We start from the raw sequence: 16,112 nt of genomic DNA on the forward strand, positions 1-16,112 counted from the left end.
ACAATTTTTTACGGAAAATCCGATCGTGTGTATGAGGCTTGTGAGTAAAGATGAGCGCCGGCGTGTTCGCACAGCCCACGTGCAGAGTCCGCCAGGAAGTCGGCACGGCGCTGTGCTAAACACAGGCAGTGAGACATTGTCCTGATGCGCGGCTGCAGACATCTGGAAATGCCTCACTGCCTGTGATTAGCGTATCACAGTGACGACTTCCTGGCGGGTTCTGCACGTGGGCTGTGCGAACACGCCGGACCTCATCCTTACTTGTGAGTGACAATTATGCCCTGCAGTCCACTAGTTGGTGCCACAAAGTCTGATATAGTTATCGCTCCCGTCTATTGAAGACATCACAATATATATATATATATGATCTTTGGGGGTTCTAAGTAATTTTTTATCAAAAAATACTGATTTTAACTTGTAAGCAACAAATGTCAGAAAAAGGCCCGGTCAGCAATGTGCTAAAGAAGGAGCCACTTCACTATATTGTGAGCCTGCAAAGTGTAAAAAAATGTTTTTAGTGTTTGCAACCAATAAAGTTGTTGATGAAATAGCAAAAAAAAAAAAAAAATGTGTCGTTGTCTGGGGAGGCGTGTTCTGAGAAGGGGCGTGGGCGGTGTCAGTGTGCAGTGCGCGGACAGTCTCCTCATTCATCCGGCGGCGGGACATGTTGTACTGAGCCGTACCCCGGTGACACATCCGCCCCCCTCACACTAAGGAGAATGCTGCGGGTGTGCAGGAAGGCCAGGGCGGCGGCGCTCGCTCAGGTAAGCGGTGACGGGAGGGTGTATTAGGCGGCGGGTGTTTCACTGACATTGGTGTGTAGGCCGCTGTGTCCGGTGCGTGTGACTCCTGAAGCGGCAGCTACACTTATCCGGTCTATACCGGCATTGCAAGGGCACACAGCTTTCTGTCAGAGGCTGCGGGACTAGACGACTTTTGCTGTAGCCAATTGGAGGTCGCCGCTTTACCAGAGCGACCAATGGCAGCGCGCAGGTTTAGTCGCTCCGGCCAATCCGCTTTCACGGTGGGGACCTTTGAACTTTGTCAGCGTGTGGGGGCGGGACGCGCCGTCAGCGACGTACTCTGTTGTCAAATGGCAGGCCGGTTAGAGGTGATGGGCGTGCGGCTCGGCCAATGGGAGTGTAGTGTTGGTTTAGGTCATGTAGTGGGCAGCGGGGAGAGTCCTAAGGACAGATGCTGGGATGAGCACAGTGCGGGGTGATCAGTGACAAGAGGAGGAGGAGGGGGGAGCACCGTGTGTGTTGTACCATAGGAGGGTGATCAGTGCCTGGGAGCCGGTATAGCTCTCCTCTGACACCAGCCCCAGGAGGAGGACGTGACCTTGCCGAGTGTCCCTCCCAGTCTCAGGGCCTGAGTGAGTCACAGCCAGGCCCTCCTTATCTCAGCATGTACAGGAGCCTGGGAGTGACAGATGCCACTAGTGAGGGCCCATGTGCACCAATCATTTCACTGTATTTCTGAGTTTGTCAGGTGATGAACGCAGATCACCAATCCCTGAACTCCGCCATCATCCCGTCTTTGTTGCAAAGGATATTCCTAAGACACTTCCAGTCACACTTGTGGACCCCATACTCATTCACATAGGAGGGGGAGGACCTGGGTTCCCTCTTGCTAAAGGGGGCTTCCAGATTCCAATAAGCCCCCGACCTCCACAACCACTGGCCAGGGTTGTTAGGAAGAGGCCCTTTCCCCTATCAGCAAAGGTGCGGGGGGGTGCTCCATCCATGTTGAGCGCATGTGGCCTGGTATGGTTCAGGAGGGGGTGCTTGCTCGTCCCCACCCCCTCCCTTTCCTGACCTGCCAGGCTGCATGCTCGGCTAAGGGTCTGATGGATTTTTAGAGAGGACCTCAAGCCATTTTTGTTTTAAATTTTTGGAAAGGGGTTCCCCTAAAAATCCATACTAGACACAAGAGCCTGGTATCATTGGGGGGGCCCCCACAAAGTTTTTTTTTTTTTTTTTCTTAAAGTGCTGACTTTTAAAATGAGGACACTTACCTTTCCAGGGCACCTGCGATGTACTCACCCGAAGGCGACCTATTCCTCAGATTCGGGTGGAGGTGCCGGTGACTTGACGGTATTGTTCCACTATCCAGATGGTTCCTGTAAGGACTTGCCGAAGGAAATCTCCGAACCTCGGCCGGCATCCAGGCTCATTCCTTCACATCCCTGTGGATTGGATGATGTTAAAAAAAAGAGCCAGGAGGCAGAGCGAGCGAAGCGAGGACGTGAGGCCGACTGGCCACTTTCCTCAAATTCCACGTCGCCCTGGATGCCGGCCGAGGTTCGGAGATTTCCGTCGGCAAGGATTGCGCCTGCGCAGTCCTTACAGGAACCATCCTGATAGCCGGAACCATATTGGCAGATCATCGGCATTGCTAGTAAAGGAATCAGCCTTGCCGCTTCACAGTCTGGTTCCCTACTGCGTATGTGTGAGTCACGCTGCATCTTCTGAGAGGTCCCTGCTGTCTTCTGGGACGTGTGTCTCCCAGAAGACAGCGAAGGAGTGGCCGGACATGGCGTAGATCGCTGGAAACAGGAGCAAATACCTGTACACCTTTGGGGGGGGGGGGGGCCCCGGACAGTGAAAGTTCCATTTTATGGGTGAAACTCCGCTTTAACAACCAGCTATTCTTCACACACAACTCAAATCGGGTAATCAATTTTTGATCGACTCGAAGTCTAATCTTTCTGAAAATTTGGAATTTGTTAGAAAAATAAACCAAACAATACTAAATACATTTTTCTGTCTAGTGACTTTGTAGAGCACAAACAAAACGATCACTTTGGTCAAATCATAAGTCATAACAAAGTCGCACTCATCCGAAGTCGCATCAATTTGCACTGTAAAGTCACAGTGGACATCGCACAAGTGTAAATGGACACTTACTGTTCACCTCCAGCAGCTCAGGATTCCGCTCTCAAACACTGAGCTCAAAGCTACTGCGTAGGGGGGGGTAGAGAGCAAACGTGAGGGGAACTGAGTCCAAGAAAAATCCCCCTCCTGTGATAGTCGAGGTGAACTGGGACAGCTAGGTGTCTCTCTGGGAGTTTTCCAGTCAGGCTCCATGAGCTACGTGAATAGCCTACACCTATAACAAGGACATTATTCAACTTTGGTCAAAGCTGCAGCTTGTTTTTATCTACAGGGGCATGTATGGGGGTTGAATAAGAGAAAGGGCTTGCCTCTGTGATGGTGGAAGTGAACAGTAACAGCGAGGAGTGTCTTAGGAACGTCCTAGCAACAAGGCAGGATAGAATGATGTGATCTCTGGGAGGTTTTCAAATTGGGATTTACTGCGAGCGGACGATGGCTTCAGGCACCGCAACATACTGGTATGTCACAGTGCAGCGGCATGATCCCATAACTGTCGTGTCTGTTGGACACAGCGGATCACGGCATCTGGGGTATTGTGATCACTATGATTGGTCAAAACAATCGCATGATTACAATGTAAACAAAACAGTCATGAATGGCTTCCATTCAAGACTATTTTGCTTAGTATTGTGATGCTGTGATTGGCCCACCGCTATCACGTGGTACCTGGGTCAATCACCGTACCCTGTATCATGTGATTAGCTCGAAGAGGGAGTTACCGCTCCAGGTGGGTATGCTGAACAACCAATTACTTCTCAGGAGATCAAGGGTGCCGGCAATGCGCAAGGCAAAATGTAGAGGCTATGAAATGGACAGCCGCACTCCAAAAAAACTTTATAGGTTGTCTTTATTGTAAAACGGATGGAAAATGCACTACAAAATACAGCAAAAATGGGGATAGCAGCCTACGCGTTTTACACTATAGATCAATGCTTAGTCATGGCTAACATGCAAATCATGTGATTAGCTGTAGTCAATCATATTAGTAAAAAAGCTGTCATGAATGAAATCTTAGTGCTAGTACAAACTGCCGCAAATAGTAAAAAGCATATAGCTATGTAAATATATTATATTAAAAACTAACGGTACCACAATGATGTCTAGATGAGAAGGGGTTAATGTTTTCAGAAGGCTCGCCAGTCACACATGGAGGGGAGGTCATCCCAAAACCGTGTGAGGAACGGTATTATCGTGATTAGGGTTGTACCGATACCAGTATCGGTATCGGGACCGATACCGAGTATTTGCGGGAGTACTCGTACTCCCGCAAATACCCCCGATACCGAAATAGAATACTTGTTTCCCCCCCCCCCCCCGTCGCCGCAAAGCCGCCGCCGTTAATCAGCGTGCGGGGAACATTACAGCTTTCGTTTGAATAGCTGTATCCCCGCCGCGTATAGACACTCCCCCTTGCGTGGGATTGGACGGATCCAGAGCAAGGGGGAGTGTCTATACGTGGCGCGGATACAGCTATTCAAACAAAAGCTTAAATGTTCCCCGCACGGCGTCCGCTCCATAGGGCAAGCTTGGGCGTCCCCCCCCCCCCCCTGGAATCAATGACACACATTTAGCCGCGGCCGCCTCTCGCACCTGCGATTGTCACTGTCTCTCTGTCATGTATGTCAGCGGGACAGCGGCATATCAAGTCAGTCATTTGTTTACCTTAAGCTCCGCTCCAGCCCCTATTTTCCGGGCCAGCCAATAGATGATCGCTCACTCCCCCTACAGTCCAGGCCAGTCCAGTGCTCGTCCTGGCGGCGTGACGTGACTGACGCCGGGAGGGGATCATCGTGGAACTAATGGGAGGAGCGTAGAGAGCTGTACCAAGAGGAGCCAGCGCCGCTGTTTAGGCAAGTTTAACACACAGACACACACCACACACAATGGCTCACTACTCGAATGATAACAATAACAATTTCAAATAGTAATAATCAAAGTGTACAATTACCAAATATTACCATGCAGCAGGTGTGTTCCTTTAGTGCATTGGGGAGCCATTAAAAAAATGTCAGTGTAAACATTAACAGTATTAATGTTTGCACTGACATTTTTTTAATGGCTCCCCAATGCACTAAAGGAACACACCTGCTGCATGGTAATATTTGGTAATTGTACACTTTGATTTTTACTATATGAAATTGTGATTGTTGTTATTCGAGTAACTCGAATAATAACAATCACAAATTCATATAGTAAAAATCAAAGTGTATGATTACCAAGTGTATTACTATGCAGCAGGTGTGTTCCTTTAGTGCATTGAGGAGCCATTAAAAAAATGTCAGTGCAAACATTAATACGTACAAAGTGCGCCAATGTGTGTTGCATTACTGCACTGCAAAGCCAGTCTGCTTTTACTGACTTCCCTTCTGAAAATACTAGTTTCTTGGCTGGAATATGTGGGGGGGACATGGCTGGAATATGTGGGGGGGACATGGCTGGAATATGTGGGGGGGACATGGCTGGAATATGTGGGGGGGACATGGCTGGAATATGTGGGGGGACATGGCTGGAATATGTGGGGGGACATGGCGGAATATGTGGGGGGACATAGCTGCATTTGGGGACACATTTAAAAAAAGTATCGGTATTCGGTATCGGCGAGTACATAAAAAAAAAGTATCGGTACTCGTACTCGGTCCTAAAAAAGTGGTATCGGGACAACCATAATCGTGATGGACAGCCTCTTGCCGATGACGGGAGGTCAGGAACTATGAGGATCCAGAGGAATACGGCATGAGCAGGAAGACACTCAGAGCGCTGCTTTTTTGTCTTTTGATTCCTGTTCCCCATTTCTCCAGTGGTTGGAAGCTGCACTGGGTATCGGTTTCATCCACGTATGTCCACATACAGTCATGGCCGAAATTGTTGGCACCCCCGAAATCAAGTATTTCTCACAGAAAAGTATGGCAATAACACATGTTTTGCTATACACATGTTTATTCCCTTTGTGTGTATTGGACCAAAACAAAAAAAAGGGAGGAAAAGAAGCAAATTGGACATAATGTCACACAAAAATGGTCTGGTCAAAATTCTTGGCACCCCTAACTTAATATTTGGTTGCACACCCTTTGGAAAAAATAACTGAAATCAGTCGCTTCCTATAACCATCAATAAGCTTCTTACACCTCTCACCCGGAATTTTGGACCACTCTTCCTTTGCAAACTGCTCCAGGTCTCTCTTATTAGAAGGGCGCCTTTTCCCAACAGCAATTTTTAGATCTCTCCACAGGTGTTCAATGGGATTTAGATCTGGACTCATTGCTGGCCACTTCAGAACTCTCCAGCGATTTGTTGCTATCCATTTCTGGGTGCTTTTTGGGGTCATTGTCCTGCTGGAAGACCCAAGATCTCGGATGCAAACCCAGCTTTTTGACACTGGGCTCTACAGTGCGACCCAAAATCCTTTGGTAATCCTCAGATTTCATGATGCCTTGCACACATTCACATCCAAAACCAAAAAAAAAGTTTTACCTTTTAGTTATGCTTTAAAATAAAATTCACCCAAAACCATTTTTGCACTTTACTGACAATATTTAGTCTCCTCTAGTAAAACCAGCCATGGAAGATGTGAGTCACTGGAGAGAAACAGAATGTATTCTCCAAGAATAGGACTTCCTTGGCTGTGATAATTTTTTCTCGGCCATGCCAGTGCTTTTGTCATTTTTCATGTAGAATGTATCCTCTGCTTGCCTGGCAATGTTCCTTGTCAGCTGACTTGTGTGTAGAATGAATGTGCGTCTTGCTAAGACATTCCACCAGTAATTCTTTCCTACCTCACTATTACTCCTGCCAGTGAAAATTGTACTTTTACCACGGTCCTGAAAATATTTTTAGGATCCATTCACGCATAAGAATTCAAATGCCACGTGCTAATGCAAATTTTCGAACAAATTACAGCACACTTTAACATGGTTGCATTGTTACATTGTTAATCTGATTGAAAAACAACCATCCTGTTCAACCCACAGGGGTTTTTTTTTTTTTAAAAAAACCTTCATATACACAATCCTATACCCACAGCTGAGGCATGCGTGCATTGCATTACCCACTTAAGGACTGGAAGGATTTACCCCCCCCCCCCTAAATAATGACCAGGCCGTTTTTTTGTGATATGCCACTGAGTTACTTTAACTGGCAATTGCGTGGACGTGAGACGCTGTACCCTTTTTTTTTTTTTTTAATAAAGTTCTGCTATAATACATATTCAACAAAAAAAAAAAAACATTTCTTCATCAATTTAGGCAACTATGTATTCTTCTACATAGGATTGGTTTGCGCAAAAGTTATAGCGTCTACAAACTACGGGATAGATTTATGGTCCATGAGACTTGGCTGAGCACAGATCGAAGTAAGGGGCCGATCCCGGCCCTTTACCATGTGATCAGCTGTCAGCCAATGACGGCTGATCACGTGATGTAAACAGAAGCTGGTTACATAGTTACATAGTTAGGTTGAAAAAAGACACAAGTCCATCCATCCTGGTAATCGTGTTTTTTTTTTTTTTTTTTTCCGCGCTGACAGCACGAGGAGAAAAAAAAGCAGATTACCGACTTGTGTAAAGCAGTTTCTACCAGTACTGCTAAGCAGTGCACACTAGTGCCACATATCAGTGTAGCCTATCAGTGGCCATCAGTGAAGGAGAAAAATTACCTGTTTGCAAAATTTTATAACAAACTTTGAAAATTATTATTTATTTTTTCTTTGTGTCCTTTATGTTTGTTTAGCAAAAAAATAAAAACTCCAGTAGTGATTAAATACCACCAAAAGAAAGCTCAAATTGTGTGAAAATAAAATAACAAAAATTTCATATGGGTGATGATGGCCAACTGTGATGTCAGCAGAGGTGACTTCTGTGACCCGTTTTCAGCAGACAGCGGGCTGGAGTGCAGTTCATGTAGGTTGACAGAATGACACGGCTGCGCACATGGGCTTAGAGGTACGTCCCCTTTAATTTGCGAGCCGTGTGGTCGTGTGCTTGCGACCCTGCCGTGAGCTCAGTGACCGTGGGACCTGCTGGCCCCGATCGCCGCCTGTGTCCCGTGATCGGGTCACAGAGCTGAAGAACGGGGAGATGTTAGTGTAAAAACACCATCTCCCTATTCTGCCTAGTGACACTGTCACTGATCGTGTTCCCTGTCATTGGGAACAACAATCAGTGATGTGTCAGAACAAGCCACGCCCCATAAAAGTTGCAAGCAATCCCTAGGACACACTTAACCCCTTCAGCGCCCCCTACAGGTTGACCCCTTCCCTGCCAGTGTCATTTTTACAGTAATCAGTGCATTTTTATAGCACTGGTCGCTGTAAAAATGACAATGGTGTCAAAAGTGTCCGATGTGTCCGCCATAATGTCGCAGTCACGATAAAAATCGCTGATCGCAGCCATTACTAGTAAAAAAATAAAAATATTACTAAAAATGCCATAAAACTATGCCCTATTTTGTAGACGCTATAACTTTTGCGCAAACCAATCAATAAACGCCTATTGTGATATTTTTGGTAAAAAAAATCTAAATGTAGAATACGTATTGGCCTAAACTGAGGAAAAAAAATATATTTTTTTGGGGATATTTATTATTGCAAAATAAAAAAAAAAAAAAAAAAAATATATAATAAAACATTTTTTTTTTTTAACCACTTCCCGCCCGGCCTATGGCCGATTTACGTCCGGGAAGTGGTTATGAAATCCTGACAGGACGTTCTAGAACGTCCTGCAGGATTTCATGCCGCGCGCGCCCGTGGGGGCGCGCATCGCGGCGATCGGTGATGCGGGGTGTCAGTCTGACACCCTGCATCTCCGATCTCGGTAAAGAGCCTCCGGCGGAGACTCTTTACCACGTGATCAGCCGTGTCCAACCACGGCTGATCACGATGTAAACAGGAAGAGCCGTCGATGGCTCTTCCTCACTCGCGTCTGACAGACGCGAGTAGAGGATAGCCGATCGGCGGCTCTCCTGACAGGGGGGGTTAGCACTGATTGTTTATCAGCGCAGCCCCCCCTCGGATCGCCACACTGGACCACCAGGGATGCCCACCCTGGAGCACCAGGGTGGGCAAAAAAAAAAAAAAATGACAGAAAAAAAAAAGACAGAAAAAAAAAAAAAAAAAAAAGCATAAAGAAAAAAAAAAGATGCCAGTCAGTGCCCACAAATGTGCAGTGACTGGCAACCTGGCAAAAATCAGTGCTGCCACCCCAGTGTCCATCAGCGCCACCCCAGTGTCCATCAGCGCCACCCCAGTGTCCATCAGCGCCACCCCAGTGTCCATCAGTGCCACCCCACAGTGCCCATCCATGCCCAGTGCCCACCTATCAGTGCCCATCTGTGCCACCCATAAGTATCCATCAGTGCCGCCCATGAGTGCCCATCTGTGCCGCCCATGAGTGCCCATCTGTGCCGCCCATGAGTGCCCATCAGTGCCGCCCATGAGTGCCCATCAGTGCCGCCTATGTGTGCCCATCAGTGCCGCCTATGTGTGCCCATCAGTGCCGCCTATGTGTGCCCATCAGTGCCGCCTATGTGTGCCCATCAGTGCCGCCTATGTGTGCCCATCAGTGTCGCATACCAGCGCCGCCAATCAGTGCCACCTCATCTGTGCCCGTCAGTACTACCTCATCGATGTCCATCAGTGCCATCTCATCGGTGCCCATTAGTGCCGCCATATCAGTGCCCGTAATTGAAAGAGAAAACTTATTTACAAAAAAATTAACAGAAAAAAATAAAAATGTAATTTTTTTTCCAAATTTTCAGCCTTTTTTTAGTTGTTGCGCAAAAAAAAAAAATCGCAGAGGTGATCAAATACCACCAAAAGAAAGCTCTATTTGTGGGGAAAAAAGGACGCCAATTTTGTTTGGGTACAGTGTAGCATGACCGCGCAATTGCCATTCAAAGTGCGACAGTGTTGAAAGCTGAAAATTGGCTTGGGCGGGAAGCTGCGTAAGTACCTGGTATGGAAGTGGTTAAATTGTCGCTCTATTTTTGTTTATAGTGCAAAAAATAAAGACCGCAGAGATGATCAAATACCACCAAAATAAAGCTCTATTTGTGGGGGGAAGGACGTAAATTTTGTTTGGACATGAATGGGATCAGACACATCGCAATTATTAAAGCAACGCAGTGCCGAATCACAAAGTGGCCCGGTCATTAACCAGACAAATGGTCCAGGGCTTAAGTGGTTAATCATCCCGACAGAAAAGAAGACAGTAATGAAAACTGAACAGAGGTTCTAACCCTTCCAACTAAAACAGTAGTTTAGGCTTGGCATACACTTTAAACCCAAACTTTTGTATTGGGAGAGGAAAATCATGAAAATATGCTTACATGGTGGTCATTGTAAAATAAGAGCATGGCTCTGTTTTCTTGAGGTTTACATCAGTAAATCTGAAGGATCTGTAAACCTAATCTCTAAAGTCTTATTTAACCACTTGCCGACCGGCTCACGCTGATATACTTTGGCAAAGTGGCACATTCCCGCGATTCACCGTATGGGTATGTCTTCACCTTTTAAGAGCTGCGCGGCGGGCTCAATGCGCATGGCCGGCAGGCGCGAGCGCCGCTTGCCACCTGCGATTGTGGGAGCGATAGCTAGAATGGGGGTGTGTGTGTGTGTGTGTGTGTGTGTGTGTGTGTGTGTAAACGCACAAATCCCTGTTCTGGGGAGACATATCGTTTGTTCCTAGTAAGTGGGAACAATGATATGTATCCACATACAGTTAGAAACACTAACTAGGGAACATATTTAAGCTTTTGATCGCCCCCTAGTGTTAACCCCTTCCCTGCCAGTGACATTTACACAGTAATCAGTGCATTTTTATAACTCTGATCGCTGTATAAATGTCAATGGTCCCAAAAAATGTGTCAAAAGTGTGCGATATGCCCGCTGCAATATCGAAGTACCGCTAAAAATCGCAGATTACTGCCATGACTAGTAAAAAAATAATCAAAATGACATAAATTTTTTCCCATAGTTTGTAGACACTATAACTTTTATTTTTACCAAAAATATGTAGAAGAATATATATCGGCCTAAACTGATGAAGATTTATTTTTTTTTTTAATTTTTGGCGATATTTATTATAGCAAAAAGTGTGTGTGTGTGTGTGTGTGTGTGTGTTTTTTTTTTTTTATCACGCAAAAAATAACCGCAGAGGGGCTCAAAATAAAGCTCTATTTTGTGGGGAAAAAAATTACGTAAATTTTGTTTGAGTACTACATCGCACGACTGCGCAATTGTCAGTTAAAGTGGCGCAGTGTGGTTTCACAAAAGATGGCCCGGTCATTAAGCAGCCAAATCTTCTGGTCTGTAAGAAGTCCAGCCTGAGCTCATTTAGCTAGTCTTCTCCTATGGATCACAGGATTGCAGTTAATTTTTGCACTCCTGTGATCCATTTTCTCCAGACAGTGGGCTGGCTGACGGCACATATATCAGTCTAGGCACCACGTCATCCTGACAATTGGAGTCTGGATCCCCCAGATACCTGGACTGACACCCATCTCGGCCTCTCAGTGACCCGCTATAAGCCTGAGATGGCGCTCCCCACCCCTTCACAGCTCCGCACTCCAGTGAGTGGAGAGGGAGCGGAGCGCTGCTGATTGACAACCGCTCTCTGCTCGGGGAGCTGTGAGAACGGAGCCATCGGCTATGTTTGATCGATTCTCAGTGTAGAAGTGCTGGGGGACCAAAGCTGGATCCACCTAGGTAAGTATGATTATGAAAAAAAACAAAAAACCCATAAGTCTTTTTTTAATCATTAACATATTAATTACATCTAAGGAGTATTTTTTATGATTTTTAAATCCACGGCTTTACTAGGAAATGTGTACCTGTTACAGCAATTCCAGGTATATTCCATATAACCCAGGAGAATTGGGGTTTTGGTGGATAAGAAATACAGGGGAGCAGTGAGGAGGGTATGATGGGGTAGTATATGCAGAACAGGAGTGTGGAGGGTATGGCGGGGGGGGCAGTATGTGCTGGATAGGAATGTTGTGTATATGATGGTGGGCAGTGTGTGAAGCATATTAAAGTTGGGAGTGTTTAGCAGGAAGTCTGGATTTCTGTATCCGAAATTCGCCACAAAAGTCCAGGCATTGGAGCCACTGGCACCAAGGGTACTAGAGGTTGTAGTTCTTGTGAGGTGTTAGGGATGAGATGATCAGGGAAGAAGATGACATGAACACACTGGTGTGCTACATCTGGGGTTCTTTTAGATATACTTGCAATCACTTCCTGTCCGGCTGAAGTGGGAAGTGAGGGGAACTTTCCATCAACGGCAGACAGGAAAAAAATAAACATCTCTACGTAGTGTAGGGAAGGCTGGAAACCCTGTGTGCTCGTTGTCTTTTTCTGTGCTCGTTAAAGTTTATTTTTATTTTTTTTCCCAACTTTCCTGTCTGATGACATCAAAAGGGTAAATCTCTCTATAGGTGCCCTGAATAGCAATAAAAGCCTGATCAGAAGTTCTAATCATTTCCCACTCCAGACAAAACTAGAAAAAAGTTTTTGGCCCTGTATACACTTCAATTAAAAAATATATATGCTTTGTACACCTGCCACAAAGGTCCATGTCCTGCCATTTTATGTTTTGGGGGTGACAACGCTGTCAGACAGGTAAAAATTGTGTTTTATTCAAGGGGGGGGGGGGGGAACATGGTGTTTTCATGATTCACAAACTAAATGTCATTCAGTTCAAGTTTACATGTACGGTAATTTTCTGTAATTCTGTTTTCTAGGAGTGCCTGCGTATTAAGACATCACTCCACCCCCTGCGCGCTGCCAGAGCATACGCTACCGAAGCCTCCGGGTAAGACTTATTCTATTCATGTTATCGGCCCACAGGTGGAGGTTTAGGCCTCTTTCACACGGGACAAATCCATGATGATTCGCCCCGTGAACCTCCGCTTGCTCAGCGGGAATCAGCAGATGACACTGTGCAGGGACCGCCCTGTCAGATCTCTGCTCTCCCCTATGGGGGTGATCGGATGAACACGGACCATCTGTCCATGTTCATTCGATCCACAGACAGATGGGAAAAATAGGGTTTTCCTCCTTCTGCAGAATCGGTAGGATTGCAGACCCGGATGAGATCGGGTGTCAGCGGATGTTCATCCGCTGACATCCGCTATCTCATAGGGATCAATGCATGTCCCACACGGGCGGACATACGGTCCGTCCGTGTGAAAGAGCCCTTGGGCTGCTTCTCTCACTTCTTCTGGTATTCTATATCTTGTAATGAGCACAAAAATTAACTAGTCAGACTACCTGCCTTTTTATTTAAAAATGAATTGTGTGTGTGTGTATTTAGTGTGCCAGTATATTGGGGGGGGGGGTTATATGACTATCTATTAGATGAAACATTTCTGAACTTGACAAATATACAAAACAAAATTGACCCTGGCATGTATTCCTTTTGTATGGCAGCTCTAGTCACACTTCTCAGAAACCTGCAACCTTTAGCTTAGGGATATAAGTGCGATTTTAAGCTGGACATGGATTGATCAAAATTCAGCCAGTTCATCAGGAAGCAGCTGAACTTCGATCTATGTGTTGCCACCGAATATCTGACAAATGATCGGCTTTTTTTTTTTTTTTTTTTTGCTTGCTAGAAAAGGTTGCTAAAGTTATGAAAATTTTCCCGAGACGGGATACAATTTTCAAAGTGATGTATTTGTATGCTTTATTTTCTGAGCATGCGTGGTCTTGGTCACTTATTTATTTATTCTTTTCGTACTAATACCATACCAATTACTCAAATCATTTGTTCTGTTATCTTACAAGAAAATGTTTCCTCCTTCTCCCTTTTGGATATTTTTTCATTAACTGTCTTGATCAGCTCTAGAAAGCTAACAAATAGATTATCAGGCTGAGCTTCTCCTTTGGGTCACAGGAGTGCAGTTCATTTTGGACTCCTGTGACCCGTTTTCAGCAGAGAGCAGACTGAAGTCCACTCTCTGCTGACGTTGCAGAAATCAGTCCAGGCACCACGTCATGCCGACAGTCTGGATCAGCTGGACTGACACCCGTCTCAGCCTCTTGGCGAGCCGATGAAATGGCTGCTCTCCGCCCCTTCACAGCAGGAGAGAGCGGAGCACTGCTGATTGACAGTCAGCAGCTCTCTTCTCCGGGAGATGTGAAAACCGTTGGTGATGTTCGATTGCTGACACCCGGCTCAGCCTCTCAGCGAGCCATTGAGCCAGCCGTCCCCTCTACAGCCCAGCGCTCCAGTGAGTGAGGAGCAGAGAGCCAGTGACTGACAGTCCCCCCCGCATCTCTTTATGGAGAGATGCGGGGTCAATAAGACCCCACATCTCTCCTCCAGGCTGGAAAGCATGAAATTGTGAAAAAAAAATTCACCGATCTCATGCTTACTAGCCGCAATCTCTGCTTACAGAACTCTCAAAACTGATCATCCATCTAAGTAAAAAAAAAAAAAAAATGTCTTTACTTTTTAAAAGGTGATTCTAAAGGCTGATCATACTTTACCTTAATGCATTGCCAGCACCATTTGCCTATAAAGCAATTCACCACAAAATAGTGAGCTGCAGTGTTGCCACGCCCATACGGTGAATGGGCCCTTAGGCTTTTCCACTTGTAATTGTTTGAGAGGTGTGCGCAGGTTTAGGATCTGAGCTCCAGAATAGGAAGTGTAGATCTTGTCACTCTAATAAGTTTGTTGCTGGAGGCACATGCCTTGTCAGGTCAGATGTTTTCACCTTTCACATTACATAATGCAATTTCCAGAAAGATCAAAGCTAAACTATCCTGCTGCATACATTTTACATTGTTCCCTTTTACATTATATTTGTGACCTACAGCTATAACACTTTTGCATGACATACCAATGCTTAACAACTTCAATACAGGGCTTTTATACCACCTCCATACCTGGCCTATTTTGGCACTTCTCTCCAACATGTACAAATCGTCATTCTTTTGCTAGAAAATTACTCAGAACCCCCAAACATTTATATATGTTTTTTTAACAAACACCCTAGGTAATAAAATGACGGTCATTGCAAATTTTTATCTTGCACGGTATTTGCGCAATCATTTTTCAAAAGCCTTTTTTTTTCATGAGTTAAAAAATAACAAAACAGTAAAGTTAGCCCAATTTATTATTTTTTTAAATATGAAAGATGATGTTGCGTCGAGTAAATGGATACCTAACATGTCACACTTTAAAATTGCGCACGCTAATGGAATGGCGCCAAACTTCGGTACTTAAAAAATCTCTATAGGCGATGCTTTGAAAATTTTTACGGGTTACCAGTTTAGAGTTACAGAGGAGGTCTGGCGCTAGAATTGTTGCACACGGCGATACTTCACATATGTGGTTTGAATGGCGTTTACATAGGTGGGCAGTACTTTGTGTGCGTTCGCGACAGGGGTGTGTGTGTGTGTGTATATGTATATAATTTTTTTTTTTTTTTTATTCCTATTACAAGGAATGTAAACATCCCTTGTAATAGGAAAGGTGTGTGACAGGTCCTCTTTATGGAGAGATGCGGGGTCAATAAGACCCCACATCTCTCCTCCAGGCTGGAAAGCATGAAATTGTGAAAAAAAAATTCACCGATCTCATGCTTACTAGCCGCAATCGCGGCTTTTACTTCTGGGAACCCAGGCGTGACATCATCACATCGCGCCTGGGCCTCCGATGGTCATAGAGATGACTGTTGACCACATGGTCACCAGTCATCTCTATGCTTACCATCCGGCACCAGACGATTCTTTGTCCGGGCCCCCGATGGCACGGGAGAGCCCAGAGAAGCACCAGATGGCGGCGGGAAGGGGGGGTATCCCCTCCCGCCGCCTATAAGAACGATCAAGCGGCGGAACCGCCGCTATGATCGTTCTTATGGTGCACAGAATCTGCCAGCAAAGGATATCTGAATGATGCCTCTAGCTGCAGGCATCATTCAGATATCCCCTCACAAAGCCCAGGACGTCATATGACGTCCACCCATCCTTGGGATTATTACTGGCTTTTATCTAGTATTTTTATTTTTAAGGATATGTACTAATTAATTTAGGAGGAACAAATGGTGTTTGTATATTATGGAGAAAACTATAAAAAATAAAAATAAAAAAATTGGGTAAATTGTGAAATCTTGCATGTGAACCATGCTTGTCTGTCTATGACCAGCCAGCAGGTGGAGCTGTTGGATCCTTTTCACTTGAACAAGTGAAAAAAATAGCGGTGTTTTACCACTAATG

General features: G+C 45.5%; 1 protein-coding gene across 3 annotated transcripts in view; it reads left to right on the forward strand.

Moving 5' to 3' along the window:
• Positions 1–592: 592 nt before the first annotated feature.
• Positions 593–16,112, forward strand: part of IMMT (inner membrane mitochondrial protein) — a 51,622-nt gene continuing 36,102 nt past the window's right edge. For 2 of the 3 annotated variants that reach the window (XM_040335451.1, XM_040335452.1), the window contains exons 1-2: positions 594–764; positions 12,629–12,699. In XM_040335451.1, coding sequence (XP_040191385.1) covers positions 720–764; positions 12,629–12,699 — 116 coding nt within the window. In that variant the 5' untranslated portion in view covers positions 594–719. Of the gene's footprint in view, positions 765–12,628; positions 12,700–16,112 lie in introns of all 3 variants that reach the window. The other variant, XM_040335453.1, reaches the window with a different exon arrangement.

This window comes from Rana temporaria, chromosome 1, assembly GCF_905171775.1.
Source record: "Rana temporaria chromosome 1, aRanTem1.1, whole genome shotgun sequence".
In the NCBI taxonomy this organism is placed as follows: domain Eukaryota; kingdom Metazoa; phylum Chordata; class Amphibia; order Anura; family Ranidae; genus Rana; species Rana temporaria.